The 24,002-nt window shown below is 42.7% G+C and overlaps 8 protein-coding genes and 1 non-coding gene across 10 annotated transcripts; 1 reads left to right on the top strand and 8 right to left on the bottom strand.

The window, feature by feature from the left end:
* Positions 1–283: 283 nt before the first annotated feature.
* Positions 284–2,612, bottom strand: LOC145710389 (lysine-specific demethylase 4D-like). Its single transcript, XM_081788134.1, has 9 exons — positions 2,394–2,612; positions 2,120–2,340; positions 1,772–2,038; positions 1,517–1,690; positions 1,259–1,466; positions 981–1,184; positions 680–929; positions 488–630; positions 284–413 (listed from the first exon to the last, which is right to left on the bottom strand). Exons 1-9 carry the CDS (start codon positions 2,604–2,606, stop codon positions 366–368), a joined length of 1,728 nt encoding a protein of 575 aa, XP_081644260.1. The 5' UTR covers positions 2,607–2,612; the 3' UTR covers positions 284–365.
* A 35-nt stretch (positions 2,613–2,647) lies between these two features.
* LOC145707059 (uncharacterized) lies at positions 2,648–4,527 on the bottom strand. Its single transcript, XM_081784535.1, has 2 exons — positions 3,019–4,527; positions 2,648–2,965 (listed from the first exon to the last, which is right to left on the bottom strand). The coding sequence occupies exons 1-2, from the start codon at positions 4,280–4,282 to the stop codon at positions 2,808–2,810; spliced, it is 1,422 nt and encodes a 473-aa protein (XP_081640661.1). The 5' UTR covers positions 4,283–4,527; the 3' UTR covers positions 2,648–2,807.
* Positions 4,528–4,603: 76 nt separating this feature from the next.
* On the bottom strand, positions 4,604–8,620 carry LOC145710567 (serine/threonine-protein phosphatase 2A regulatory subunit B'' subunit gamma-like). 2 transcript variants are annotated; one of them, XM_081788336.1, is made up of 7 exons: positions 8,524–8,620; positions 8,184–8,483; positions 7,794–8,141; positions 5,970–6,184; positions 5,306–5,433; positions 5,172–5,264; positions 4,604–4,880 (listed from the first exon to the last, which is right to left on the bottom strand). In XM_081788336.1, the coding sequence occupies exons 1-7, from the start codon at positions 8,577–8,579 to the stop codon at positions 4,689–4,691; spliced, it is 1,332 nt and encodes a 443-aa protein (XP_081644462.1). In that variant the 5' UTR covers positions 8,580–8,620; the 3' UTR covers positions 4,604–4,688. The 2 variants fall into 2 exon arrangements, with proteins under 2 accessions (XP_081644462.1, XP_081644463.1); XM_081788337.1 differs by lacking the exon at positions 4,604–4,880 and adding an exon at positions 5,072–5,131.
* Positions 6,627–7,719, top strand: LOC145708666 (uncharacterized). Its single transcript, XM_081786364.1, has 3 exons — positions 6,627–6,800; positions 6,845–7,380; positions 7,429–7,719. The coding sequence occupies exons 1-3, from the start codon at positions 6,758–6,760 to the stop codon at positions 7,552–7,554; spliced, it is 705 nt and encodes a 234-aa protein (XP_081642490.1). The 5' UTR covers positions 6,627–6,757; the 3' UTR covers positions 7,555–7,719.
* Positions 8,621–9,171: 551 nt separating the features above from the next.
* LOC145707685 (uncharacterized) lies at positions 9,172–10,298 on the bottom strand. Its single transcript, XM_081785246.1, has 3 exons — positions 10,136–10,298; positions 9,870–10,085; positions 9,172–9,827 (listed from the first exon to the last, which is right to left on the bottom strand). The coding sequence occupies exons 1-3, from the start codon at positions 10,296–10,298 to the stop codon at positions 9,658–9,660; spliced, it is 549 nt and encodes a 182-aa protein (XP_081641372.1). The 3' UTR covers positions 9,172–9,657.
* Positions 10,299–10,664: 366 nt separating this feature from the next.
* Positions 10,665–13,905, bottom strand: LOC145708758 (uncharacterized). The gene is made up of 11 exons (XM_081786454.1): positions 13,534–13,905; positions 13,135–13,456; positions 12,805–12,971; positions 12,644–12,757; positions 12,120–12,339; positions 11,829–12,070; positions 11,617–11,783; positions 11,372–11,570; positions 11,255–11,331; positions 10,896–11,208; positions 10,665–10,851 (listed from the first exon to the last, which is right to left on the bottom strand). Exons 1-11 carry the CDS (start codon positions 13,586–13,588, stop codon positions 10,757–10,759), a joined length of 1,971 nt encoding a protein of 656 aa, XP_081642580.1. The 5' UTR covers positions 13,589–13,905; the 3' UTR covers positions 10,665–10,756.
* A 245-nt stretch (positions 13,906–14,150) lies between these two features.
* LOC145710569 (phosphatidylinositol 4-kinase type 2-alpha-like) lies at positions 14,151–16,840 on the bottom strand. Its single transcript, XM_081788339.1, has 9 exons — positions 16,597–16,840; positions 16,338–16,553; positions 16,157–16,294; positions 15,960–16,115; positions 15,835–15,914; positions 15,690–15,790; positions 15,521–15,645; positions 15,337–15,479; positions 14,151–15,221 (listed from the first exon to the last, which is right to left on the bottom strand). Exons 1-9 carry the CDS (start codon positions 16,765–16,767, stop codon positions 15,071–15,073), a joined length of 1,281 nt encoding a protein of 426 aa, XP_081644465.1. The 5' UTR covers positions 16,768–16,840; the 3' UTR covers positions 14,151–15,070.
* A 6-nt stretch (positions 16,841–16,846) lies between these two features.
* Positions 16,847–23,832, bottom strand: LOC145710558 (telomerase-binding protein EST1A-like). The gene is made up of 18 exons (XM_081788325.1): positions 23,568–23,832; positions 23,313–23,496; positions 21,754–22,460; positions 21,651–21,705; positions 21,335–21,510; positions 21,114–21,292; positions 20,768–21,074; positions 20,355–20,564; positions 19,709–20,311; positions 19,434–19,552; positions 19,205–19,377; positions 19,097–19,160; positions 18,930–19,051; positions 18,678–18,888; positions 18,403–18,634; positions 17,921–18,106; positions 17,754–17,869; positions 16,847–17,714 (listed from the first exon to the last, which is right to left on the bottom strand). The coding sequence occupies exons 1-18, from the start codon at positions 23,668–23,670 to the stop codon at positions 17,643–17,645; spliced, it is 3,819 nt and encodes a 1,272-aa protein (XP_081644451.1). The 5' UTR covers positions 23,671–23,832; the 3' UTR covers positions 16,847–17,642.
* Positions 19,588–19,659, bottom strand: TRNAE-UUC (transfer RNA glutamic acid (anticodon UUC)). Its single transcript has one exon. It is a non-coding gene; the product is annotated as a tRNA-Glu (tRNA).
* Positions 23,833–24,002: the final 170 nt, after the last annotated feature.

Below are 24,002 nucleotides of genomic sequence, written 5' to 3'. Positions count from 1 at the left end.
CTTTTCTTGTTCAATAGGACTTTATTGACTGGCTGATAGTAGTTTTAGCAAAATAAATAAAATGTAGAAAATATTTTAATTTCACAGGCCTCTGGAGCTCTGGATTCTTTACAAAAGAGAGTAAATTTTGTTGCGTGTGCTTTTTACGAATATTGACATAAATACTATTTGATTACTCATCGTAAAGCCCGCGAGGACGTAGCGCACAACCAGAAAAATAGTGAATAATTATTGTAGTCGCAGACAAAAGGACAGATCAGTGGCTGAAGAAAAATACGACAGATCGGCAGTGGTATAAATAGCAGCAGTGTGTTAACGACTATCATTGTGGTTTCTATCATGGTCAACGGTGGCATGATAAGGAACTATTTTGTTTTCTTTTGGGCAGCTTCGTATTCAGTTGAGTTATCTTTTTCGGGGGCTTGATTTTTGACATTTGAAATCGAAAAGAGTTAGTGCTCGATATGTCTCTGTTTGCCCTTCCTTTGGTAGTTTGAGGTCTTCTGTGTTTATTGGGAAGGTGGGCTTTAGGAATTTCGTCGATTTCTTTCCAAATCTTCGAAGACGGAAAGATGACTTGGCGCCCATCGAACGTTGTTGTCAAACAATAATATTGACACTTTGCTTTTTCTGAAGAGAAAAATAATCCCGGTGGTTTATAAAATGAGTTGCTACTTACCAACAAGGGTGACTTTGAGCTCGTGCGGGCCAGCCGTCTTCTTCGTGTCGCGCTTCTTTACTGGATCTGGAAAGTGCAGGATAGTAAAGGTCTCTCCAATGTCAGGCTCGCGTTCTGTTCCGTCAAAGTCCATGATGTCCGTCAAATCGATTTCAAACCGATCTTCTTCCTCGAGAGGACTTGCGATGAGCGTCACGCTTTCATATCGTCCAGTTATGGTCGCATCAAGCACGGCGCGAGGATAATTCCGCTGCAAAAATACATTCTTCAGGTGAAGCTCCTAAGGCAACTTGCTACTTACAAGAACAAACACTTTCTCGCCGATTTTATAATCGAAAATGCCCTTTTTCGGCGGCGGAATTCGTGCATTCGAGGCCATGTACTTGGAGTAGAAGAGCTCTCGATCGACCTTGTGCGAGGCAATGTAACGGTCAATGCTTTGCTCGTTGAGGTTTTTATCGAGCTCGATTTTGTATTTTCGCCTCCAGTGGATGGGCTCGTCGTCTTATGAAGGGATTAAACGACTGCAACAGTTTTTTAATGGCAGTGACAAAAGTAATGAAAATTTTAATCCCTTCCGAAACAAGGTGCTTGAACAATTTCCTCGTGAAAACTCTTTCCAGGCATGTCGGGAATGTTGAATCGGTTGAAGCATTCCATATCAATGTTCACGCTATCATCTTTGCAAACGCATCGAATGGCCTCTCTTCCGAACTTTATCCATCGAGGAGTCGCGAAGTTGGTTGATTCTGCGGCGTTGAATCCGTGGTTGAACCCAGCATGATAACTGAAGAGAAGATAATGAGGAGGACTGAAGAATAAATATGGAAATTTTACCCATAAGGAAATGTAATCATTATCTCGCCAGCTTCGTGGATAATCTTGCGCACTCTGATACCATTCGCACGAATGAGACTTGGATTTATCAACGTCGTCTTGTGTCGCATCCATGCTGGGCATTTGCTCGACTGCGCGGGAAGAAGCGTCGAGGCGAATGTTTCGAAACGCTTTTGTTCGAGTTCACAGTAAGAAAAATAAAAGTAGGAAAGAGGAAGCAAAACTACACATTGAACTTGTTGAACCCTTCCCTTTCCATCCTCGGGGGCGATCGCATACCAAGTTTTCGGAGCTCCGACATGTATATAGTTTATCGAGTACAAGTCCATGTCCTCCACGTGCCATGGAAACGTTGCTCGCCACATGCCAAAGTAAAGATATGGCGTCGTTACTCCCTTGATGCCGTTGTGATCCACCATCAAAGCGTCTAGACATGTGTCTAACTTTGCCACGTTCCAAATGTCAACCTCCGCGCCAAAGAGAGATCCATTTGTATCAGCCCCGTAAATCGGCGGAACATAACTAAACCCCTGTCATTACTCATAATTGCAGACAGCATAATTGGCATATGCCAATCATAATAACAGTACATCACTACTTTACCTGATGTTTTTCCAATACTTGCGCTCCAAATCGTCGTAGGTCTCCGAACGCGGCTGCTTGTAGCGCCAGTGGGTGGAAAGTTTACGGAAGTCGCGGACTGTCGTCGATTTCTTGCGAATGTTGTAGGACTCGTACACGCCATCGCAGACTCGGGTTCCTTGTCTTTGGAAGCTCTGCTCGATGGGTTCGTGAATGACGATATTGTCGATCTTCTGATAGTTCTTGTAAAAATCAATAAAAAAGCAATTACGCTTTGGTCAACTAAAATTTCGACTTTTTCCTGTTTGTGGATTCCATCGCTCCACTCTTTTGGCGGAATCACTTTTGCGACTCCGCCACGATGTGCGCCTCGGGACTCCATATATTGAATATATCTAGGCATGTCCTTGAATTCGTGGAACGTCGGCCGAAACGTAAGGATCGCGCAATCTTGGTTAGGAATCGTTTTTTGAACCTTCCCATTTTCGATGGACGAGTTCGTCGCCATTCTCAGTCTTTTGCGAAAAAGATCAGTAATGATAATGAATGTCGTGAGAAGTGATAAAATTTAATCTTGGCATTTGAATTTTCAGTGCAAAAAAATAATGTCGATCGAGCGTAAAATGGTGGGCAGTAAATGAGTTTTCTGCAGAGGTAATGTGAATGAAAAAGAAGGCTGCGCAAAATAATGAACATTATTTGACAACTATCAAATAAATATTTCGATCTCCTTCATAAATCCTGGCTCCGAGTCTTCACTTGTACCGCATTTAGTTATGCGTGTAGCGCAGCCGATTTTTGAGCGATCTACTATACGAAACTGTTTCCTCGCCTTCTCTTCCGAAGTTTCCCCAAGACAGAAGCATTCTAATAATAATTATTATCAATGAATTAGTCAAACACTTATATTTGTAAATTACCTAAGTCAATTATGGGTTTGGTAACGGTGGCGCCCATTACTTCTCTGGTGAAAGTAGCTTTCTCTTGGTCCATATCATGAAGATGATTTAGCAAGCTTCTCAGGCTGAATTTGGTACATGTATTTTCGCTAGTATCGACATAGGATTCGAAGTGTGCTAACTCCTGTTTAACGATGCCAACCGTAGGGCTATTTTTGATAAAGCAAAGAACTTCTAAACCCTTCTGCTCTGACAAGACGCCAAAAGTAATAATTTGAAGATAATCGCTATTGTCTTCCGCGTCATCCTCCTGATTTTCATCGTCTTCATCGGGATAGCCTACCTCGCAATCGTCCTGGTCAATTGCCAGACCAAGACACTCTTCGACCATCCCAAAGTGAAGGTATCCCGAAATCTCCGGTAAAGAGTAACGAGTTACTTTTCTTTTAGAAAGGCAGATATGAAAAGCGACACATCCATAAGTGACATCATTCATAATTCCACCGACTTTGAGATTTATCTGTAGAACCAAGTTATCACGGTCTAATAAAAGCAGCCTGGGCCTTCGGTAGTACTCCTCAGGTAAATAAATCGTTTCCTTGAAAAGAACTTCCATAGAAGACCCACTTATCCGAGTACACTCGACACAAATGCTGGTTGCATCTTGTTTGAACAGTACGGGAAACAGAACGCTTTCCGGTATCTCTCCATCGACACGCAAATCGCCGTCATATCGAGACTCATCGCAGTGGGGTATTCCATAGTCGTCCTCGTACAATAACGTCTTCATTTCGCCCAATATTCGACCTTCTCTCTTGATTTTTCTTGGCGACTGGTGAGGTTCCAGTAAATTGAAAACCTCAAAGTAGTTATCATCTCGATGGAACGTAATGAGGAAGGGCTCAAAGAGGAAAAATGACGGGCCGTCCTCGTCGCCAAGGTATTCTTCACTGATATAGTCGAAACTCTTTCGAAAATTTAATTTATCCAAACGAGTTCCACCTGATCTTGAGATCTTATAAACCTGATGGTGACAGGCTGATGGTGGGAAGTCCACGTATGCTTCGTTTTCAAAAGGTTCCCATTCTCTGATCACGATCCAATTACTCCCTATTTTCACATCTCCCTTCGTTCGCAAAACGGCCTTTGGAGGACGGGACCCTTGCTTGATTTGTTCTCTTTCGGCAAGGATCCTAGCCATATGAGACAAGCTGTTCGGTAGACAATCGAATTTGACCCGGAACTCGTCCTTCAACAAGTTGATGACATAATCCTCGGTAGCCATCGATTTTAGGATCACTCTGCAAAAGGGCGCTGCTAGGAGATCATCGTAAGGGCCGTATTCGTCATGCTCGTTCGCTGGTAATAGATGATTCTTCGCCGAGGAAAAACATTCGCGTCTGCTCGCTGGAATACAAGTTCAGCAAGGAACCTTCCTTGGGGATGATTTGACATCGCATTGAGAGTCTTCTCCCGATTCGGCGCATTTACATATCTTTCAAAGAGATCATACAATTCTTCTATCGGCTCCATTCTAAATTAAAGATATTGGTCTCCTTCATTCTTTTATACAACAATATCAATACTGAGTATAGTGAGGAACAGCTATAGTGAGGAATGTAAGGAATTTATTTCTATGAAAATAAAGAAAGCAACAGTGAAAAATGCATGTTTTATTCAGGTAGGAATGTCTAGTCTTCTTGCTCAGCAAGTAGCGTTTCGCGGTTTTCGTAGATCCAGAACTCATTCAGATCGATTAATATTCGAATCACAGTGCCACCTTGGCCACAGTCTATCAAGTCGCGGAGAGTAATTTTATAAGGATCGGCTGGTCGAGTCATGTCGAATATTTCATCGCTGACGTCGCCAAATTTAACGGGCTCCTGAAATATTCAGCTTGAATTCCAATCTAAGCCAACACATTAAAATTCTAAGCTTGTGAGATATCCTTGAAATCAACAAGGAGTACATCAGCATACTCCTTCATTGCGTCCGAGAAAATTTGCAATTGTTTTTTGATCAGACAAAGCCATTTGCTATCTTCTTGGCATTGTATATCGAAAAACTATTGAAATTTTGACGGTGATAATCAATCAGGATGCTGGATAAAAAATTGAGGACGTACCCAATGCAACTAAAAAATATTAGAGGGGTTTAAAAAATAATGAATGTACCTGCTTCAGTTCGCGCATCATCTCTTGAATTGACCGGAAGAAGAAATTAAGGTCCCAGCGTGTGAGATATGATTTCTTGTCAATGTCCAAAAGCTAGAAAAGATTTTATTGAGCGAAAGTCGAATGAAAATGACCTTAAAAAAGTATTGAATGGAAGCGGGCTCTTGCCGATATTCATAAGCAAGGACGAAATCCAAGTATGATTTGTAGTCCAGTTCTCCTTCGTAGGTGAGGCATTCTTCGTAAATTCTGTCCAGAAATACTAAAAGGGTGTCGATTCTAATATCCAAGCAAAGCAAGCATCAAAGAAATGTTTTTACATACGGTATCTCTATTCCATTTATTCTTAAAGTAAGGAATAAATAGATGCGCCGCAGTTGCCACCGCAGTTGGTAGGATAAAAAATTCATTCATCTGTCATTTAAGATATAAAGAGAATCCCTTGTTTCTAAATACCAAGAAAAAGATCTGTCGAAAATCAACAATGAGACTTGGATTTCTGCTTTTTGGGCTGCTGAAAATATCCAACGCTGAAGAAGACTCAGAAGTTCAAGAGAGCGAATATGAAGTTAGTCCACCGAAGGAACACGAAGACCATGCTGATCATAGCGAGTTCAAAGAGTGAGTTTCTAACTCTAGTAAAGCTTTTTAAGCAATCGTGTTTTATCTAGGGACACGCTGTTCACAGATCTATTTGAAATGAAAAAGTACTTCGACGAAATGATGAGCCGCAACAGATTCGCCCCTGGAAAATTTGGCCCCAATCGAATGTTCCCCGATTATAATAATAAATTTTACCTGGACTAAGGGAACCCGTGCCATATTTCTGCAGCTCTTGTCTTGAGAGCATTCCGTTGTGATCGCGATCTAGATTTAGGTAGTTTCCGTAGATTCGCAGAACAGATGATGCGGAGAACCAGTTTGAGTCTTGCAGCTCCTGTGAGAGTTCTTCGTCGCGCAGTTCTAGCAAGTCGTCGAGGAATGAGCAGGCAAGGATGTCCTGTATTCGTATTCTGAAAAGATTGTCAATAATCTAATCCAACAAGCATGGAATCATCTTCAGCAGCTCCAATCCTGAGAAAGGGTCATCAAGACGGATATTTAGGCCGCACTTACTTTCTCTCACGGATAACGACTTCATTATCATAAGTTTTTCAATCAAGAACGAGTTTCAAAAAGATCTAGGTAAACAACTTATGATAAAAAAGAGGTTGTTTTAAAAGAGAACTTCGGACAGAATACACAAGGCATGACTTCCAGAATTTCTAGCAAAAGTTGTTGATTTTCAAAAAAAAATTTTTCGAGTTTCTAGATTTGTTGTCGTTGTGAGGGGTTGAAGGTTGAAAGTATGCTCAGATACACTTTCCGACGCAGAAATGAGAGGAAAAAGTCTATTATGGGACGAATTTACCGTTATTTATGACCTTTTTTTGAAAAACCAGCTTCTGAACTCTCGTTTATATATCTGACGTTCTAAGGGACTCATTTTCTTCTACCACCGGCACTCTTGAAGACTTTTGATATTGAATCCAACTCTTTTAACGATTGTTTTATTTTAGATAACGCTCGATCCCGTCTTCAACGCCATGCCATTTGAGTTCCTTTACAGCAGCCACGAACTTCTTGACGGTCAGTTTTAAAACTTTGCACAAATTTTATCGAAAAAACTTCAGAAAACGATTGCGCGTGGGTTTACCGCGAGGAGCTGAGCGACGACGAGAAAGATTGCCGATTTCAAGGTTTTTCGTACGCTCCCCGGCGTTACGTTTTCCAGCCGAAGGAGATTCCTTCTCGTCGTTCTGTTTATCGCAAACAAACTGAGCAGCGCGGCCGTTTCTGGGTTGAGCGACACGTTCCCCAACAAAACCCGATCCCAGTCGATCTTGGTCTTCAATCTCACGGCCCTTTGTACCCCTCGAAACGTCACTTCTACGCCGAGAAGCATGTCTACGACACTTCTTCGTCGGAAGAAGAGCGACCGCTCAAGGAGGTACCTGAATGCCCAGACTTGATCGGCACGGGTGTTCACAACTACACCAGCGGCGTGTACCTTCAAAACCCTACTTTCTTGAACTTTCCGCACGTCCAACACGATGGAACAATCCCTGGAGGCGCAGACAAGTCGTACAAGAACTTCATCAAACAGCTCGAGTACGAACGAGACCTAGCCCATCGCGAATTTAAAGCGAAAAGGGATGCGGAACACAAGGTAGTTTGCCTGTCGATAGCCAGTATTAGTCAGTAAGCACTATTCTAGAGGGTGTTTGAGAAAGAAGAAGCCCGCATCAACAAAAAGAAACGCGCCGAAGCTCGATACATGACAAGAGTCGAACAAATGCACAATGTGGATGAAGTGCCCCTCTGGTCCCTCGCGGTCCAATAATTTACTACGGCAATATTCAAGTTTAGGCAATTGAACTCAACTACTACACTCGCCGAATACTAAAATTGCCATTTTTTTCATTTTCAACTGTTAGGGATCCCTAGAATATTTATTCTTTTTGTATCTTTCTTTCTTTTTTATTTTGAACCGACGGGAATAAACTATAAAAACACACATTTTTCAACCGGAAAAGTGGAGGTGAATCCTTGAACTTTGAAGGAGCGTTACTGTCGATTTACCTGTTAGTCTTGAGAGGGTCGAGGAAGAAAAAGAACTTGCGGACAGCGGTGCAGACATAGAACGAGTAGAAGGTCTTCTCGAGTCCCTGGAGTTGAGGCAGTGTGGGGATCAGCTCGAGAATGTAGTTTTCTAGGTCCATTTCGCGAAGAAAGCCGCGCCCCGACACGTCGTAGAGTGAGAGCCCGATCCGCGTCTGCTGCAGCCATACTTTGCGCATGACGTAGTTAAAAAACTGCATTATTGAGATCTGGCCACTTTTGTCGCCAGTGTAGATCTTGAAGAACGTCTTCGCGGTGAAGAAGGACTGGCTCTTTTGGGAGCACTTGGAGCCCACCGCTTTGAAGTTTCTAGGAATAATTTAGTTTTTATCCATTTTTATTTATACTTGCCTGTAGCTTATCAAATGGTCGTCGGACATCACGTTTTCGGTTTTATTTTCTTCCAAGAGAAACCACAACTTTTGCAGTTCCTCATTGTCCATGAGCGCATTCGACTTGCGCTGGAGAAAGAGGGCGCGCGCTTCTTCCCGTAGCTTGTGCTTGACGACTTCATTTTCCTTCGGCAGCGCCTTGTGGAAACGAGGAATGGTGAGGTAAGACTCCCTCGTAGCTAGATCAACGTCATCTTTCTCCGCGCAGAGTTCTTCGAACAGTCTGCTGGCTTCTTCCTCGCTCTCGTTGTGCAAGACGCTAATTTGATAAGAAATTAACGCTTTCCAAGATAAGTTACCTCAACTCATCCTTAGATCTCCCCTTCAGCCCGTCTATCAGCAGTTGTTTGAGCATTATTTGAAATTAAACGATCGACATTACGGAACAAAGACTGAATAAAATCAAGTTAGCCATCATTGCATTAAATAAAATATTTGAAAATGAACTGGGAATGAAAAAAGCTAGTAGAAATTGTTAGTTTTTCTTTGCAGGTGTATAGAAGTAGCGCGTTTGTGAGCGATGCAAGTAGAAGAGGATAGATCCGTGCAACTTGAAGTAGAATTGCGTTGTTCTTTGATGAGCTTCTTTTCCTTGGCGGACTTTACTACAGCTCATCTTCTATGTTGCCGAAGAGAATGCGCCCCATCTTACGCATATAGCTTGGGAGATAGGTGTAAGTCGAATAGCAAATCAGTAGAGTAATAACTTAACGAAAACTCAACAATCAACTCTCTAGTAACTGTACTCACGGCCAGTTATGAGATGATAAATTGCTTTCTCATGAAACTTCAGAAGATAAATTCCAGTATTCATTTCGTAGATAAAATAAATTCGCCGGACAAAGTTGGAACATGCCGAAATCATTTCTTTCTCTAAAGCCGCGAGGTATTAATCTAACTTGATTGTTATAATTTGTGATAGAATAGAATAATTAATAAAAGTGAAGTCAGAAAGTGGTCATCGTATTTTCACTTGCGAAGGGATGCAAAAGTCGAAACAGCTTCGGATCAAGGCAAAAGCAGTTTTCCCGAAGCAATTGCGCGTGTCATGGATGAGCAAAAAGAAAAAAATAACGATTGTTGAGGTTTACGGGTTAGGAAGGTAAAACGAGTTTAGGAAGAAAAGATGATTAATCAAGAAAAAAAAATATGAGCGAGAAAAAATGAGGTTAGGGAAAATTGATTAGTGGTGGTTTTTTATGAACTTCAAAATCAACGAAGCCCCTTGTTCTCTCTAAGGGGATCTCTACGAAAACAAACGGAAAGAAACACAAAATCTACGAAAAAATAAGACTCGCACGATGGAGTCTTTGACAAAGAATTTAGGAAAAAATGAGAGCGCTGAAGTTTGTTTTCTTCAGGCTGGAACTATTTAGAGATAAAAAGAAGAATCTAGAGGAAGAATAGAGAGTCGAGAAAACGAGTTTCGAGTTCTATCGCCTCTTCTTGGCAGTCTGGGCGAGTTTTGCATCCCTTCGCGTTTCTGCTTCGAGTCTATTGCCGACTTTCTCCAGAAACTTGCCACCCTTTACGAGCGAGCTAAAGGCAGACAATGCGATCTTGTTGCAGAACATATATTCGTTATTCACAGCTTCTCGGTTTTCTAAAAATCGCACTCATTCCCGATTCCAGCTAGTCAACTTACCTTCTTTAAAACTGTCCGAGTAAATGGTGCTACGCGCCGTCTGGATGCACTCATCCAATTCAAAATTGATCATGTTGTTGACTCTGTCGACTTCGGCCTCGATGATGCGCCGCGCAGGAGTGACAAACTTCTCCGAGCACTCGGCCTGGCAACGAGGAATCTCTCGAACGCGACTTTCTGTCTCTTCGCAATCAGCCATGCATCTGTACATCTTTGCTACCAAAAAACCGCAATAATGTCATTTTTCAAGCCAAAAGCGTCCCTACCCATTTTGGAGTAAATATATTTCTGCTGGATTTTATTCAAATTGAAGGCGATGTCGTTCTGCACTTCGTTCAACATGAAGGCATTTTCTTTTCCAAAGTCAAAGTCAGAATCGAGGTAAGGGTTCTTGGGCTCTTGTGGGGCCTCGTTCGCATTAGCCTCCATTCTAAGAACACTCTGGTCAACAGATTGATCGAAAGTTGCTCAATAACTTGCCATGCCTCATTAGTAATATCTGCCTATCCAGCCTGTAACATAAATTCGCAGACATTGAAGGGAAAAGTACAAAAAGCGAACGATTTTGATGATTTCTTTGATAGAGCAGCTTGGATCTCAAAAGAACGATAGACATGAAGGAAATCCCCGATATCACCTGTTCCTGAACTGGAATTTTCGGCGAAAGTGAAATGGGCAAAATTATTGTTATTATATGCCTGAACTTATTGAATAAATAACGCGGATTGATTGGATTCAAATTTTCAATTTTCATGCACTCCCCTTTGATTCTATCTTGCTAAAAAGACAACGACATAAGTATTTTCTGTTTTATTTGAGTGAATTTTGGTCTTTATTAGGATAATAAGTGTTCTTTTTGATAATAATAGTCATTTGAACAGAAACAGTCAAACTGATGAAGAACATCTGGACAGCTCATTCACACGATGGAAGAGTTGTGCGGCAGTCAATCTAAGCGCGGGCTGTTCTACCCAACAGTCATCTGAAAAGGGGCAAAATAGACTCCGTTCTACTGAATCGCCTTACTTATTAGGTCGACGATTTTGTCCTGCTCGGCGCGAGCGAAAGACAAGCTAGGCCTCAACGAGCGATCCTCAAAAAGGAGCTTCAAGCTCTGGCTATCGCTCAGCTCCGAGCTATTTGGCACTTCGCTTTTGAGTTTTTTAAGCTCTCTGTCATAAGGGTCTTCTAGCGCGCAAGCAGGATCGACAGAGGCGTGAAGCAGTTTCCAAGCAATGCAAGCGAAAGCGTAGATATCCGCCGACAAGACGCAACGTTTCTCCGACTTCTCAGGGTTAGTAATCATTTCGGGCGGCAGGTAATTTCCATGGAAGCTCAGCTAAACGGATAGTAAGTCCCTGTTTGCAATCATTTGCGCTCTTTACCTTTGAGTCTTCATTGTAACATGGGTTATTTACAGTTTGCTGATTAAGTAGATCTGAGGCAGTTGCGAAGTTGACGACTGAGTTTGAGTTTTCGACTGTGAGACTGTAAGAGCCTACCTATGAGATATGTACAGTTGTTTTGGATACAGATTCTGATGTTAGTTGGATTGATTGCGCCGTGAAAAATGCTCCAGGTCTTTGGCTCTTGGCTCCATTTGTCATTGTGGCCTCCGTGGTCTGATCCGTGGAGCTCGTTGATCCACCAACTCAGATCGTAGAGCAGTTTGATAACTTTGTTATCGTCAAGATAAGAATTCTGAACTCGATCGTCAGCAAGACTGATTACTTCGCTTCGCCCTCACCTGATTAATACAGTGGCTTTGAAGAAACGCGTCAAGTTCTAGGAAATGATGGGGCAGGCGCCCGTTGAGAACGTCAGAAGAAGTTATGCTGCCGAAGATTGAACTTTGAGAATATAAATCACGGAACTTGGTGAGAATGTATGGGACCGCCTTCGTCTCAATGCTTCCTGAAAAGCGAGAGATGAGAGATTGTTTCAACTACAAGCGTCTACCTTCGAAGACTTTCAGAGCTTTGAGAAGAGGCTCTTCTCGGGAATCAACAAGGATTGTGACTTCCGTGGCGCCGGCGTCTGTCCCATGACCACCAGAACCGCGAAAGCCAAAACTCTTGCAACGGCGGTAAGCGACGAGCACGAACAACACGGCCGTCGAAACGGCAAAGAAGCAAATCCAAAGCAGGAAGGTGTTTGGTCCGCCAACTTGGCCGCAGATTTGCCGCAACTTCTTGTTCATACTAAGCAAGAGTAAGATCTCGTGGAACAGAAGCAGTTCTCGAGCATTACCTCAAGTTGGCGGCGTTTTTCTCTTGAGCGCAAGCAGTGTTACATTGATTGACAATAAGGCACTTTTCTAAAGCGTTGAACGAGTTGAGCTCTGCCCAGACGGCTTCGACGTTTGCCTTGCAACTGGTGAAGTTGCGTTCTCCAGGGGCACTGACGAAAGGGTAATCGCACGAGCAAATGAAGTGCCTGTCGGGCGTCGTTTTCTGCGCAGGAAAATGATCTTAACTTTGAATTAACCAACGACCAGTCGAATGGGAGGATTGCCTCGCGATTTTAAGGATAAGACACTCCAACTAAAAGACACACCCGTAAATTAGAAATGAAGATTTTTGATTCTAGTATTTCTAGTAATGACTTCTTGTTAAAATCGCGAAGAATTTCGAGTCTTTTAGTCTCCAGTAGTATACTTAGTAATCTGTAGTAACTTACGAAGATGATAGTAATAGCTTCTGTCTACGTTTAAAAATCGTTTTAGCGATAATTATTCAAACTGGATGTCCAGGAAAAATAAAGTGGCTACTTACCAATGTCGCTGTAATAAAACATGATATTTTCGACGGTTAAATTGGTACAATCAAGAATCTGACACGAGTCAACGCTTTGGCAGTAGTAAAAGGGATGCGCCACTGCGTCGTCAACTAGAAAACCATGGATAAGATAGAGAAATGGCAGAAAGTGAACTCACCTTGATCGTTCTCATAGTTTTTGTGAAGACAACTGCGATAAATGTGTTCGATGAAGTAGCCATTGTCCTCGCGCGCTGGAAAGGGATAAAGCTTGTCGTTCTCGGGTTCAAAAGGGAAGCGGAGGTGAAAGGTGCAGCTTCGGTTTTGCGGAGCACCTGAGTTCGGGCTCAATAAATAATTTATTTTATTGGCTGAAAAAGGCTGATCTGGAAGCCGAACCATTGCAGACAGAAAACACGCACATGAGCAACTACAGTCACGTACTGTATCGAGGAAATGTAATATTTGTCGCAACTGCTCCCTGCGAAAAAAGAATAAGTCTAGACTACAAGGAGTTTGCATTAGAGCCCGTCCCTTCTGTAAGTTCGCCCGTCTGATTGTCAAAGCATTTGAGCGGGTCGCGCTGATTGCGGCAGTTGATCTTGCACACAAGTCCGCAGCTGTCCGCCTCGGCCTTCACGTCGATGGGACAAAGTTCTTCGTTTCGAACATCGTCGTAGCAGGAACATATTGTCGGGTACTGCTGACGTAGCTCCTCGAAGGGTCCAATAACGTCGCTGGCGGTTTCCGCAGGATTTTTTCGTGGAGTTCCGACGCACGAGTACTCGAGTTTCCCGTCGCTGTCCGCGAACGAGTTGTACCAGAGATTCTCTAAAAAGGATGTTCAACTTCTTGAGCACTTCATGTTCTTTGTAGAATGATAGAAGTAAAAAAAAAACTTTTATTACCAGAAAAGTCGCTTTCACTGAGTATCGTCGTAGCCAGTAAGAAAAAGATCAGCATTTATCCTCGGGGTCCATCAGTAGATCACGCCTCGTGCTGTGTGTAGTTATTCCTTCTCACTTTCTCTCAGTTTGTATTTACAATCCTTGGTTTATAATTTCTCTTTTCTTTATTATTTTGGCTGGAGCGTAAGTAGCAATGGCTGGGTAACGTGGGGTCGCTCCACTTCAACTTGAGTCGACAAAAACGGCCACTGGTCGTGAGAAGCGCCGCGCCCTCGGCTGAACCCGAACGGGAAAGCTTCAATATTGACAAAATCTGAATCCAGCTAGTATTATGTAACCGCTCGCAAGCCGTGAACTTGTGACTGAACCCGCCTGACCAGGCATCTTTCCTTCATCCCTCCTACTTTAATCGTGCGTCAAGATCCTATTTTACGGATTGGTCTTCCACTACTCAAGATCGGTAACTTACGCTAAAACCATATTCTCTATAGACATCTTCGTTTTTGCATGCCTCAAATTGCCACTGGTACTAGTCGCCAGTGTTCTTCGATGATTTAATGAGTTAAATCGTTAAATACCAGTACAGTAATAAAACTAGGATTGGTCAAGCGGGTTCAGTTTCAACTCGAGCTCTATCGGATCATTATTATTATATTATTGCACAATAAAAATTGGCCAAGACAGATGAGTTTCAATTTACCGCCACAAAGCGTTTGCGATAGTTCGAGGAAAGGAAAAAAACGTTGAACAGAAATGAATTCGTACAGCTAATACCAGTGGCAACTTTTTGTCTGTTGGATTTAGGAACCACTGAGTGGGAACTTAGTGACAATCAGCAGCGATAGTTTTTGTCTTTATTTTTTATGAATAGGTTGAAGTTATGAATATTTGATGAAATGACATATTTTGTAGGTCCAGAGATTAAAAAAGAGAGTTGTGAAGCTGGTGAATTTCAGAATACAATATTTGGATATTTTCTTTTTAACAAGTCTGACAAGAGACTCTTGAATGTTCTTCTTCTGTCCAAAGCAAAAGAAGAAGAAGAATAGTAGTATGTTTTGGTTTTGAAAAAATAGGCAAGCAAGCATTTTGATAAAAAAAGAGCCCGGAAGTAACATTTCTGTTAGTTCTAAGTGGGCACAATAAAAATTAAACAGACTTTTAGAATGAAGAATACGAGTTTGTTTTGTAGGTTGATAAAAGTCAAAATTTTTGTTATACAAAATGTCCGGAATTGAAGCAGTTTTCCAGAGACAAAAAGACCAGAAAAGGACTTTTTTAACGTCACGATCAATTTTAAGAAGATCGTTAAAAAACAAAATTACTTTCAAAGAGGAACCGACAAAAAAGTCTTTGTCCGAACGATTATTAATGGAGAGCAGCATCATCTTTAGGGTTTACCGCTCAAATAATACAAGTAAAGGAAAGGTAAGTGGATAAATTTAAAAAAGGAGCACCTGTGTTCCTTTTTTCTGATAAAAGAAGGTTTTTTGAAGTACTGCGGAGTTGAAATTATTGCGATTGTCCGATGTTCTTTCTAGCACCAACTGAAGACGGGGCGCGTCAGTTGGAACTTTTGAGTGAAGTGCTGCGTTGCGGTTCGGATGCGCCCGCCTATGCTCGTCGCGGGCGACTTGTTGATCGTGATTGGCGTCATCTGGACGAGTTGGGCTGGCGATTTCCGTTCTCTTAAATTAACGCTCTTTCCGGGACAAGCAATTGAAGTGCAATTGATAATATTTATGCTGATAGCATTACCCGATGCCTCGAAGGCAAATGCAATAAATCTTCAAGTACTCTTACCTCATCGCTTGGGACAGATTGAGCGCCTGTCCTCGCAGAACCGACATTTGCTTTTCAAACTTCTTTTCCGAAAAGTCAGAGTCCATTTTAAACACTTCCTTCAATTCCTCCACGAGTTCTTCAATGAAGCCCGGATTGTTGACCTAAAATCATTAGTTGATTTTTTCGCAGCAAAAGCTCCTACCTTGTGCATAACCAACTGAATTGTATCTTCAGAAAAGGGCTTCTGCGCCTGGGAAAGCCAAGCCCAGTGATAGGGATAAGCGCGCCAACTATCCGGATGCTTGACCGGAAAGGCCAGTCCGTTGTCTAGTTGTTTTTTTAATGAGCAAGAGGTATGATTATTGACTTACCAATGGCCGCAATTTTCACTTGTGCTGGTTTGACGACTGACCATTCGTCGTTGACGCTTTCGCCTGAGTCCGATTCCGACTCTGGTGTGTACTTTATCAACCTAAATCCGGGTAAGTAAACTTTATCGGGAGCTACCCAGCTTACCAGTTTTCAGAACCTCTATCTGTGTTTCGAATAAGATAGTCCAAGACAACAAGACGTTCAAATTGCAATTGAAACTCTGACTGAAACAAATCTCATCCTTTTTAAATCAATTTTCGCAAATCTACCTTGGCCGTTTCTGAAATAGTATCGTCCCAGCGTCTGAGCCAGTATTCGGCGTCTTTGTAACCCGAAACAAAGGTCTGTAAACTGCCAGTTTTTGGTGGGAGTCCTAGCCTGTTGAACTTCTTGCCTAGCTTCGGTATTCTCTCTGCAGTGGCGGTCTACAGAAAAAGTAAGAAACAACGCTGCACAAAAAATGGACCTTTGTTTTGGATTTTGCCCGGTCGATGGCAGAGTAGTTGAAGCTCTCAGCGGTCAGATGGACAACTCGCGTCACTGGAACCATGTCTAGGCCGAGCATCTTGTCCACGATTGATGCGCCTGTTTCCGAAAGATATCCCTGAAGTAAGCGATAAAGAAGGATAGATGTCTTCGATTCTTGCCTGGTTTGAGAGAAGACAAGTTCTGCCAAAAGCGCAGGGGCACATCATGCGCTGAATGTACTTTCCCCACTTTGGATTCTGCGGACCGTAGGGCTCCTCGCATTTCGGCTTGAAAACGCCAACAGTGTCACCGTCGATGTTTTTGACAAAGTAGCTACCAGAGCTTCCTTGGATGATTCTTTCTGGCAGCTGTCCCCGAGTAATGGCGATTTCCACCTAAGTTTGAAATAACTATGGGTAATGCAAATGCATTGCGTACATTTTTCACAAGCTGTGTGTAATCGAGGAGGTCGGGGAAGCAATTCTGAGGCTCTGGAATGCGCCCACTTCTCGAGGAGCCTAGCAAGGGCGCGTTTTCATTTTCCGTGGTAGGCCCGGGCAGCAAACTCTCGGACTCTGAATCGTGCTCCAGAGTCTGATAATCGGACATTTGCGGATTGTACCAGGGACAAAGCAGACACCCGTTGGACGCTTTCTGAAAGGGAAAGAAATTTATTTGAAAGCGAAAGAAATTGTTTTGTATGAATAAATTGGACCAATGCTGGCAGAAAAGCAGTAGAACAAGAAATTGAAGAGTTTAAATGTTTTAAAGTTTTAGTTTTTTTCTTTGCCGATTTATATATAAATGAGGAGAAGAAAGACAGAACAAAGAGAAAGAGGATAACCGACTCAGACTCGATCTTCTTCTCCTCTTCTTGCTCTCGGGAAGCAAGGAAAGGCACACGAGAACATAAAATAGAGAAAACAGGAAGCAGGTTAAGCAAAAATCACATTTACAAAGAAAGCGGTATGAGTAGAATGAAAGCTCTCACTGATAGAAACACTACTTTTACGGTCTTTTATCACAAGAAAATGTTCAAATTGCGTTGAGAAATGTTGTAAGGTCTTTTTTTTTGTTTTGTACGAAAGAAAAAACGGCCTTGCGTCACTTGTTTCGGGAGATTTTTGGAAAAAAATCAGTCAGTAGCGGCAAAAGTTGATTTTTAAAACGAAAGAAAGAAATTGGAGATCTTGAATTTGTGGAAAAAGGGAGGGGCCTGCCTCGAAATTGAAACTGAAAGTGTTAAAAAGTAGAAAAGGAAAAAATGTTGCGTCGTTATGCAGTGGCAAGTGTTCGATGTGGCCAAGAACGTTTCTGAAGTCGTGACAGGAAGAAGCTCAATTTTCATTTTTGACGATTTTCGGTTTTAGTTTTATGTTTTCTTGAATTTGGTTTGTTTGAACTTGTTTGGACGATAGAGAGAATAAGAAATTTCCATCCAGTCAGGAACACACACTGAAAGCTGCTTGGATTTAGCGCGATTTCTAGCAGTTGCTGCTCCAGTCGAGGAATTGATGCACCATCATTACAGGCACTTTTTCGGAACGAGATTTTAACTGAACAAGTTATTCAATCATATCTAAATACGAATCTACCATTAGGTTTTTATCGTCTGTTAATAGAACGGAGTTCTTGGCAAGTTTCACTGAGTTTTTGATGATATCGTCGTTTCGGATATTGTTTTGATGCTGCTCCGCGTACGATTTTCCAGCTAAAATTTCGATCGTTAACTCTTGTCCCCGTAAAGAAGGATCAAACTAACCTGCAAGAATGACTCCCTTCGAAGTAAGCGAACGAAGTCGTTCGGATTCAATTAGATCGAGGGACTTTTCTGCTTGCTTCGCGACTTTTGGCTTTTCTGACTTTGTCAGACCTTCAAGCTCGGCTTTGACGCAGAGCGAAACGAGCACTTCCAGATGAAGATCTTCGAGATTGAATAATTTCGACACTGGAAGACAGGTTATTTTTTCAGTTCTCATTCATTACAATTTTTATTTGAAACTATTTTCGAATGACCTGATAAAGATTTTCATTGATTCAAGTACATATGTGATACTGCTTCATTTGAAGAACATGTTATTCCTTGATTTTTTACGATTTACTGCTATATTTAAGCTTTAGCTCGACCAAAAGATGGCGCACGATGTTCTAAAAAACGATCCATCTTTCACTCAGCGGGAGAGCGAACACCCGCTATACTGTAGCCTATAGTCTATAGGTTATAGATAATGACTGAATACTCACGTTTATCTGATTTTTCGATCCAGCAGTTAGTATCCGGCACTACGTATTTCACCAAATAGCGGTCGTCGGTCGCATTCGGGCTATTCTTGTCAGTCTCTGTTGGCAAAAACTGGCCTCTGTGAACACGGAACGCTCGATTTTCCTCCTTCGCATGGGCGTCCAAGGCTTTGGAGATAACTGTCATTCGAACTGTATTTTCGAAAAGTCGGTTGCTCTTCGCACCAAACCAGTCCTAAGAAAAGCGATAACCGGGAGAGGTAGATGACGGACAATACCCTTCCGATTTCAGAGTTTTTGAGCGGCTTGAATCCCTGTAAATCGACAGTTTCGATACAATTCACTGTATCTTGGTGATTGCTCCTGGTCGTGGAAGAAACGTGAACAGGGAGTTCCTTGTGGCAGATCAAATTCGCTAGCTCGGAGAAAATCGCTCCACAGCTGCCTACACTTTCCAGATTTTGGATCCTCTGGCTGGCGAACATTGAGCTAAAAACTCCGTAACTGTCTATCACTGCTTCAATCATTACTGTTGGTGATGAGTGGCCAAGTACTCGGTGAGAATGCGCATTGCTGGCAGAAGTGCGCTCACTTGATCGTTCTCAAGCGCTCGGCCGAAATCGTTGTGGCTTGACAGCTCTTTTTCGATGCACTAGAATTCATTCCTTAGTGTACTATCGAAACGCTTCTTGTCTACCTTGGTGAGCTCCGAACTAAATAGCTTCTTGCCCTTGTCGCTCAAGACCGTCAGTTCTTTCTCCCTAATTCAAAGCAAAAAAAAATTGAGATCTGAAGATAGCCATACTTGAATACGAATAATTCCTTCCTGTTGAAATTTTCTTTGTTTCGAAGGAATTTGATGCCTAGCTCTGGCGCAATTCTGTACATCTCATTATTGAGCTTTTCTGATCTGGAACTGTCCTGATCCCAGCGAGGGAAAATCTCAGAAAAGTAAATCGCAGCGTTTGGAAAGGTCGACTATTTGAAAGTAAATTTAGTTATTGAATTTTATTGAATCATTTCCTCTGACGAACCTTAACGACGGAAACGAGTTCGCGGAAGTTCGTGACGATCTCTTCAACCGGTTTTGTCTGATGAGCAGTCGATGAATCCTCGCTACCGACGTGCAAGATGCAGATGGGTACAGTAGGACCTGAATAACAGTAAGAAATCAAAAACGAAAAAGTCCTCCCACACCGGGAATCGAACCCGGGCCGTCGGAGTGAAAATCCGAAATCCTAACCCCTAGACCATGTGGGACTGGGAGGGACGCTTGAGGCAGGCATATATAAATCGTGCATTTTCTTACCAGTAGTTATTGATAGCTGCTCAACTCGCTGTTTTATCTCGTTGATCGTTCTTCCCGGATTCGGGTAGACATGGGTCGTACGATTTTGAATCTCGTCAAAAGCGAGTAGTCGACACATTCCGTCCCCGATGATGTAAATGTCCCCGTCCGGACATGTCTTCATCAAGCTCTTGAGTTTGTTTTTGAGTCTTCTACAGAGCAGCGCCAAGAGACCGAAGAACATCATCAACGCGTCCTTCTCGTTTTGCTTCCTTTCGATACTTTGCTGAATTCCGAAGACAGCGGCGATCGACAATTCAACGAGGAAACCGGCGGGGATGTATGGCCTTTCGCCATTCTTTGTCATTGAAATGAGCGAGTCCAAATCACTGTACGCTTGTTCCAGAAAGTCTTTGACCATAGCGACGTCGATCCCAGTGAATATTCGACCAAGAGCTGCGAGAAACGTCAATTTAAAACGCTTATTCAGCTGCTCTTTCGACATATTCGGCAGTTTTCTCTTTATGAACCAGATTTCTCGATTGTCCAGTGTTTTTGCTAGTTCTTTTTGGTGCTCCTTTCGGGCGAGGAAAGACACTGCTTCGCGGCGAGCCATTTCGAACTCTATTTTTTATGCTAACGATTTGAGAACGACAAAGTTTAGTACCTTTATTGAGGCTCATTGCAGTGCCACTGCCACCTCCCTTATCAACAGAAGCGGCGCGAATGTAATGAATGATCGCTTCAAAATGTCTCTGCTGCTCGGTGGAAAGGACGCCGAGCTGGTAATGGGGCTTCGCATGCCTAGGATCCAGGTTTTTGGCCGTCGTGTAGAACTCACGCGAATTTGGCATCTTGCGTGACAGACGCGGAAGGGCTTAAAATATGAGTCAACCTCTTTTTTTCACAGCCACTTTTTTGTCCTCTTTCTCTGCTGGTTACTCTTGCATCAATTAAAGGAGTTCGCGATTTCTGCTTTTTTAAATCGATTTCTTTCATTTTCACAGATAAAGTTCGAAATATATATTTTTTTCTCAATGCGTCAACGTGCAGTTTTATCTCAAGATATAGTCGGCTTACCGCTTCTATCGAGCTGTTCGATGTATCGACTTAGGTCGCCCATGTGGATGAAGAACTGTTGGCACAAATATAGACACACTTTCACTTGCTTTGCCCGAGCGACTTTGATTCCGTGATTTTCGTGGTACTTGACGCTGAATTGGAATTTTTCCTCGCAGCTGCGGACGAGATCGTCGTAGAAGTCCACGCCCATCAGAAGACATTCGACGAAATCAGCAGTAGTCCTCGATGTTTCCTCCTGATCGTTGCTGTTTTCGAGTTTTTTTCGAAAGATCTCTACTTCCCGGTAAAAAATTCCCTTCCAGACCTAAAAAATGACAAATCGCGAATTTGCAAACGACCTTACCAGATCAAAAACTTTTTCCGAAAAAGTAAAAACGGGATGGAATGTGACAAGTTGTGTGAAGATATCGAGTGCGCGTTTCTTTTCTGGAATTGAGGTTTTTAAGAAACGAGCGCTCTCATATGCTTGCTTGAAATTACAAATTGCGTTTTCGAGGTTGTACTTCATGTCGCTTTCTTTTGCTAAATACCGATGAAAAAAGAAACCAAAAAAAGTGATCTTACTGCGTCTGCGAGTATCGTTGTTGACCATTTCGACGACACGGTCCTGATCTCGGAAGTTGTCGTCGTTTCGACCCCTGTATCTGTTGATGTTACGGTCGTAATCCGGATCGTAACCGCCGCGGCCACCACCTCGCGGTCGACTTTTGACCATTCGGGCACCATTTGGCGGAGCTCTTTGGGAAGGATAACTTTCTCGATACTAAAAAGACATGCTAATCTATTTTCGTTTACTATGTTTCTCGTTTAAGTAAGTTTTTTTTTGTCGATGCCACTGTTAGTTACAAGAGCGGCACTAAATCGATCGATCCTTTTCCTTGCACGATTGCCATAAACGCTTCCCGGATTCCCGGTCGTGGAGTACCCATCAGAGTCTAATTATTATTTGATAGGGCATGTTGTGAAATAGTGAAAGATCGAACCTGAAGCGTTGTATTTTTCCGATTCTTTGCGCACGCGGGACATTTGCGACGGATTTATTCTTATCACTGAAATGCCGTTTGCGCGTTTCGATGATGAAGAGTCATCTTCCTCTTTGATTTTCTGTGGCCGTTGTCTGGCGCTTCCTGATGGTCTTGGAGCCGTATCAGCGTCCCTGCTGCTAGAATTTTCAAGAGTGGCCCACGAATCGCGCCTGGAAACGCCTGGTGGTTCGAAGCTAAACCCTTCGTCTTCCTCGTTCATGAGATCACCCCAATCGGCCGTTTTCTGTGGAGTAGACACAAGTGCCTTTTCTGGCGACTTGATTTCCGGTGAAGCTTCTTTTCGCTCAGCAGGAGGAGGTGTCTTTTCTTTTTCGACTTTTCTTCTATCCTCTGCTTTGCCTCGTGGCTTCTGTTGTTTTTGATTATTGGATCTGTTGTTTTCTTGGCGATTTCTTATATTGCTCTCTTTATTTGAACCCCTCGACGTTTCAGATTTTGTTCTGGTGTCTGTGTCTCGTCGGTTAGTCGGTTCGTGTCGGTTTCTGTTATTTCGTGGAGGATTGTCATTTTTAGCTCTTGCTTCTCTCGTTTCTTGCTGAATACGGACTTCTCGATCTGGTTGATGAGATCCTCCTCTTGGGGGACCACCGCGGGAGTAGGATCCTCGATCGTCTCGCGGGCGCTCCTCTCTAGCTTGGATCAAGGTCTCGGATTTGGTGTGATCCGCTGTGCACGAAAACATGTCTCCTGAAAAGGCGCACAATAAGATGTGCGCAGGTTTATTCGATCACAGAAGAACTGTGATCGAGGCTCGATCACAGAATTGAAATTCAGTCTTATTTGGATCACAAATTTTTTTGTGATCCAGAATTCCTTTCGCCCGACCCATGAATTTATCACTGAATTTCATTAGGAAAAACAGGCTTCAAATTAGTCGGACATACGATGTCTGTAACTTTTGATTGGGCTAAGATAATTACGATCTGTAACTTGCAGACTGTAGCCGGATATAAGTTTACATATTTTAAGAAGAATTGGTGTCAATAACATTTCTGGTGGTGGAGTTATGACGTCATGAAAATGCGTTATAGAAGGGCACAATCAACTTTGTGACTTCATTACTCCACCTCCACATATTCAAATAACACCAAAATCTTATTTAACACACATCAGACCCTCCCCAACATGGTGCAAAAGAGAGAGTCGAAATATCTCGACTCTAACACTTTCAAAATCGCTCCACCAATTTATGTCCGACTTATTTGAAACCTGTTAAAACTATTCATCCCATGGCCGGATGATAAGAATTTCCGATAACGCGGCTTCGACCTTTGAGATGATTCAACAATCCCTCGTTATGAAAGCCTGAATTCCCATCCCTAATTTTTGGATCACACGAATTCTGTGATTGAGAGCTGTGATCGGCCACAGCAAATTTGGCGGTGTGCTAGACTGAATCACAGCCTTTTCTGTGATCCGCGAATGCTGCGCACATCATTTTGTGCGCCATTTCAGGGGACTCATTTTTGCGCACAGCGGGTCACACCAAATCCGAGACCTTGGCTTGGATTTCCTCTCTTTGCTTGGATATTTTTCGGAATTCTTGAAACTTTGACGACTTTTGATTCTGTCGATTTTGGTTGTTCCGGCCTCCGCGGGAGGAAATGTTGGTCGAAGCGCGCGAGATGTCCGAACGAGCGTCTGAGTTGTCCTGCTGTTGAGTGTTTTGGGGACGACTGTCTGAAGACAACAGCGATTATTGAGAGTTAATTGATAAGGCTTTGAGGGAGCAAGAAATGTCGGGCGTTTACCTTTTTTCTTCGTATTTTTGCGTTTGTTCTGATTTGGCTTCTTCGGATTGGGTTCTTTGCGCTCGATGCTTTTCTGCTGCTCATTATTGTTTGTTTCGGCCATGGCTTTTGCGTGGCTGTTTGTGGCTACGGAATTCGCGTTCTTGGCAGGAACGTTTTCCGAATTCTTTCGGCTTCTCGCTCTCTCGCCGTTGTTCTGCTGCGACAGTTTTTCATTTCGAAACTTTTGCTTCTGATTTATAAGCTCTGTTCTTTAGTTAGAAGCCCGGTCAACTCTGGTCATGTGATTTAATACACTCTCGAACTTTTGCTTTTGTCAGCGATTTTGTTGGGTTTTTTAACTTTCCTAAAAGGCGCTTTTGCGAATTTTCGTCGTTTTGGTTTTGCTCTTGTTTCGAGATCTTCGTTTTTCCTGGAACGTATCTCTGGATCTCT

The sequence above is a fragment of the Oikopleura dioica genome, chromosome XSR, assembly GCF_907165135.1.
Source record: "Oikopleura dioica chromosome XSR, OKI2018_I68_1.0, whole genome shotgun sequence".
Taxonomy (NCBI): domain Eukaryota; kingdom Metazoa; phylum Chordata; class Appendicularia; order Copelata; family Oikopleuridae; genus Oikopleura; species Oikopleura dioica.
This window is presented reverse-complemented; position numbering and strand designations above follow the sequence as displayed.

Excerpts from the sequence above, each read along its gene's own strand:
- LOC145710389 (XM_081788134.1), bottom strand. The coding sequence starts at position 2,606 with ATGGCGACGAACTCGTCCATCGAAAATGGGAAGGTTCAAAAAACGATT. Across the intron at positions 1,691-1,771 it reads GCGATCGCCCCCGAGGATGG|AAAGCGTTTCGAAACATTCG; the intron begins AAAGGGAAGGGT and ends TGAACTCGAACA. Across the intron at positions 930-980 it reads GCGAGAAAGTGTTTGTTCTT|CGGAATTATCCTCGCGCCGT; the intron begins GTAAGTAGCAAG and ends GTATTTTTGCAG.
- LOC145707059 (XM_081784535.1), bottom strand. The coding sequence starts at position 4,282 with ATGGCTACCGAGGATTATGTCATCAACTTGTTGAAGGACGAGTTCCGG. Across the intron at positions 2,966-3,018 it reads CAAACCCATAATTGACTTAG|AATGCTTCTGTCTTGGGGAA; the intron begins GTAATTTACAAA and ends AATTATTATTAG.
- LOC145708666 (XM_081786364.1), top strand. The coding sequence starts at position 6,758 with ATGCCATTTGAGTTCCTTTACAGCAGCCACGAACTTCTTGACG. Across the intron at positions 6,801-6,844 it reads CAGCCACGAACTTCTTGACG|AAAACGATTGCGCGTGGGTT; the intron begins GTCAGTTTTAAA and ends AAAAAACTTCAG. Across the intron at positions 7,381-7,428 it reads AAAGGGATGCGGAACACAAG|AGGGTGTTTGAGAAAGAAGA; the intron begins GTAGTTTGCCTG and ends GCACTATTCTAG.
- LOC145710567 (XM_081788336.1), bottom strand. The coding sequence starts at position 8,579 with ATGCTCAAACAACTGCTGATAGACGGGCTGAAGGGGAGATCTAAGGAT. Across the intron at positions 5,434-5,969 it reads CACGGGTTCCCTTAGTCCAG|TATTTCTGGACAGAATTTAC; the intron begins GTAAAATTTATT and ends ACACCCTTTTAG. Across the intron at positions 4,881-5,171 it reads TGATGCGCGAACTGAAGCAG|GAGCCCGTTAAATTTGGCGA; the intron begins GTACATTCATTA and ends TGAATATTTCAG.
- LOC145707685 (XM_081785246.1), bottom strand. The coding sequence starts at position 10,298 with ATGGAGGCTAATGCGAACGAGGCCCCACAAGAGCCCAAGAACCCTTAC. Across the intron at positions 10,086-10,135 it reads ATATATTTACTCCAAAATGG|CAAAGATGTACAGATGCATG; the intron begins GTAGGGACGCTT and ends GTTTTTTGGTAG. Across the intron at positions 9,828-9,869 it reads CTCGGACAGTTTTAAAGAAG|AAAACCGAGAAGCTGTGAAT; the intron begins GTAAGTTGACTA and ends TGCGATTTTTAG.
- LOC145708758 (XM_081786454.1), bottom strand. The coding sequence starts at position 13,588 with ATGCTGATCTTTTTCTTACTGGCTACGACGATACTCAGTGAAAGCGAC. Across the intron at positions 13,457-13,533 it reads CAGTGAAAGCGACTTTTCTG|AGAATCTCTGGTACAACTCG; the intron begins GTAATAAAAGTT and ends CATCCTTTTTAG. Across the intron at positions 11,332-11,371 it reads CAACTGTACATATCTCATAG|TCGTCAACTTCGCAACTGCC; the intron begins GTAGGCTCTTAC and ends ACTCAAACTCAG.
- LOC145710569 (XM_081788339.1), bottom strand. The coding sequence starts at position 16,767 with ATGTCCGATTATCAGACTCTGGAGCACGATTCAGAGTCCGAGAGTTTG. Across the intron at positions 16,116-16,156 it reads GGGCAAAATCCAAAACAAAG|ACCGCCACTGCAGAGAGAAT; the intron begins GTCCATTTTTTG and ends CTTTTTCTGTAG. Across the intron at positions 15,791-15,834 it reads GATAGAGGTTCTGAAAACTG|GTTGATAAAGTACACACCAG; the intron begins GTAAGCTGGGTA and ends ACCCGGATTTAG.
- LOC145710558 (XM_081788325.1), bottom strand. The coding sequence starts at position 23,670 with ATGGCCGAAACAAACAATAATGAGCAGCAGAAAAGCATCGAGCGCAAA. Across the intron at positions 19,553-19,708 it reads GCAGCTATCAATAACTACTG|GTCCTACTGTACCCATCTGC; the intron begins GTAAGAAAATGC and ends ACTGTTATTCAG. Across the intron at positions 19,161-19,204 it reads AAGGAATTATTCGTATTCAA|GGAGAAAGAACTGACGGTCT; the intron begins GTATGGCTATCT and ends GCTTTGAATTAG.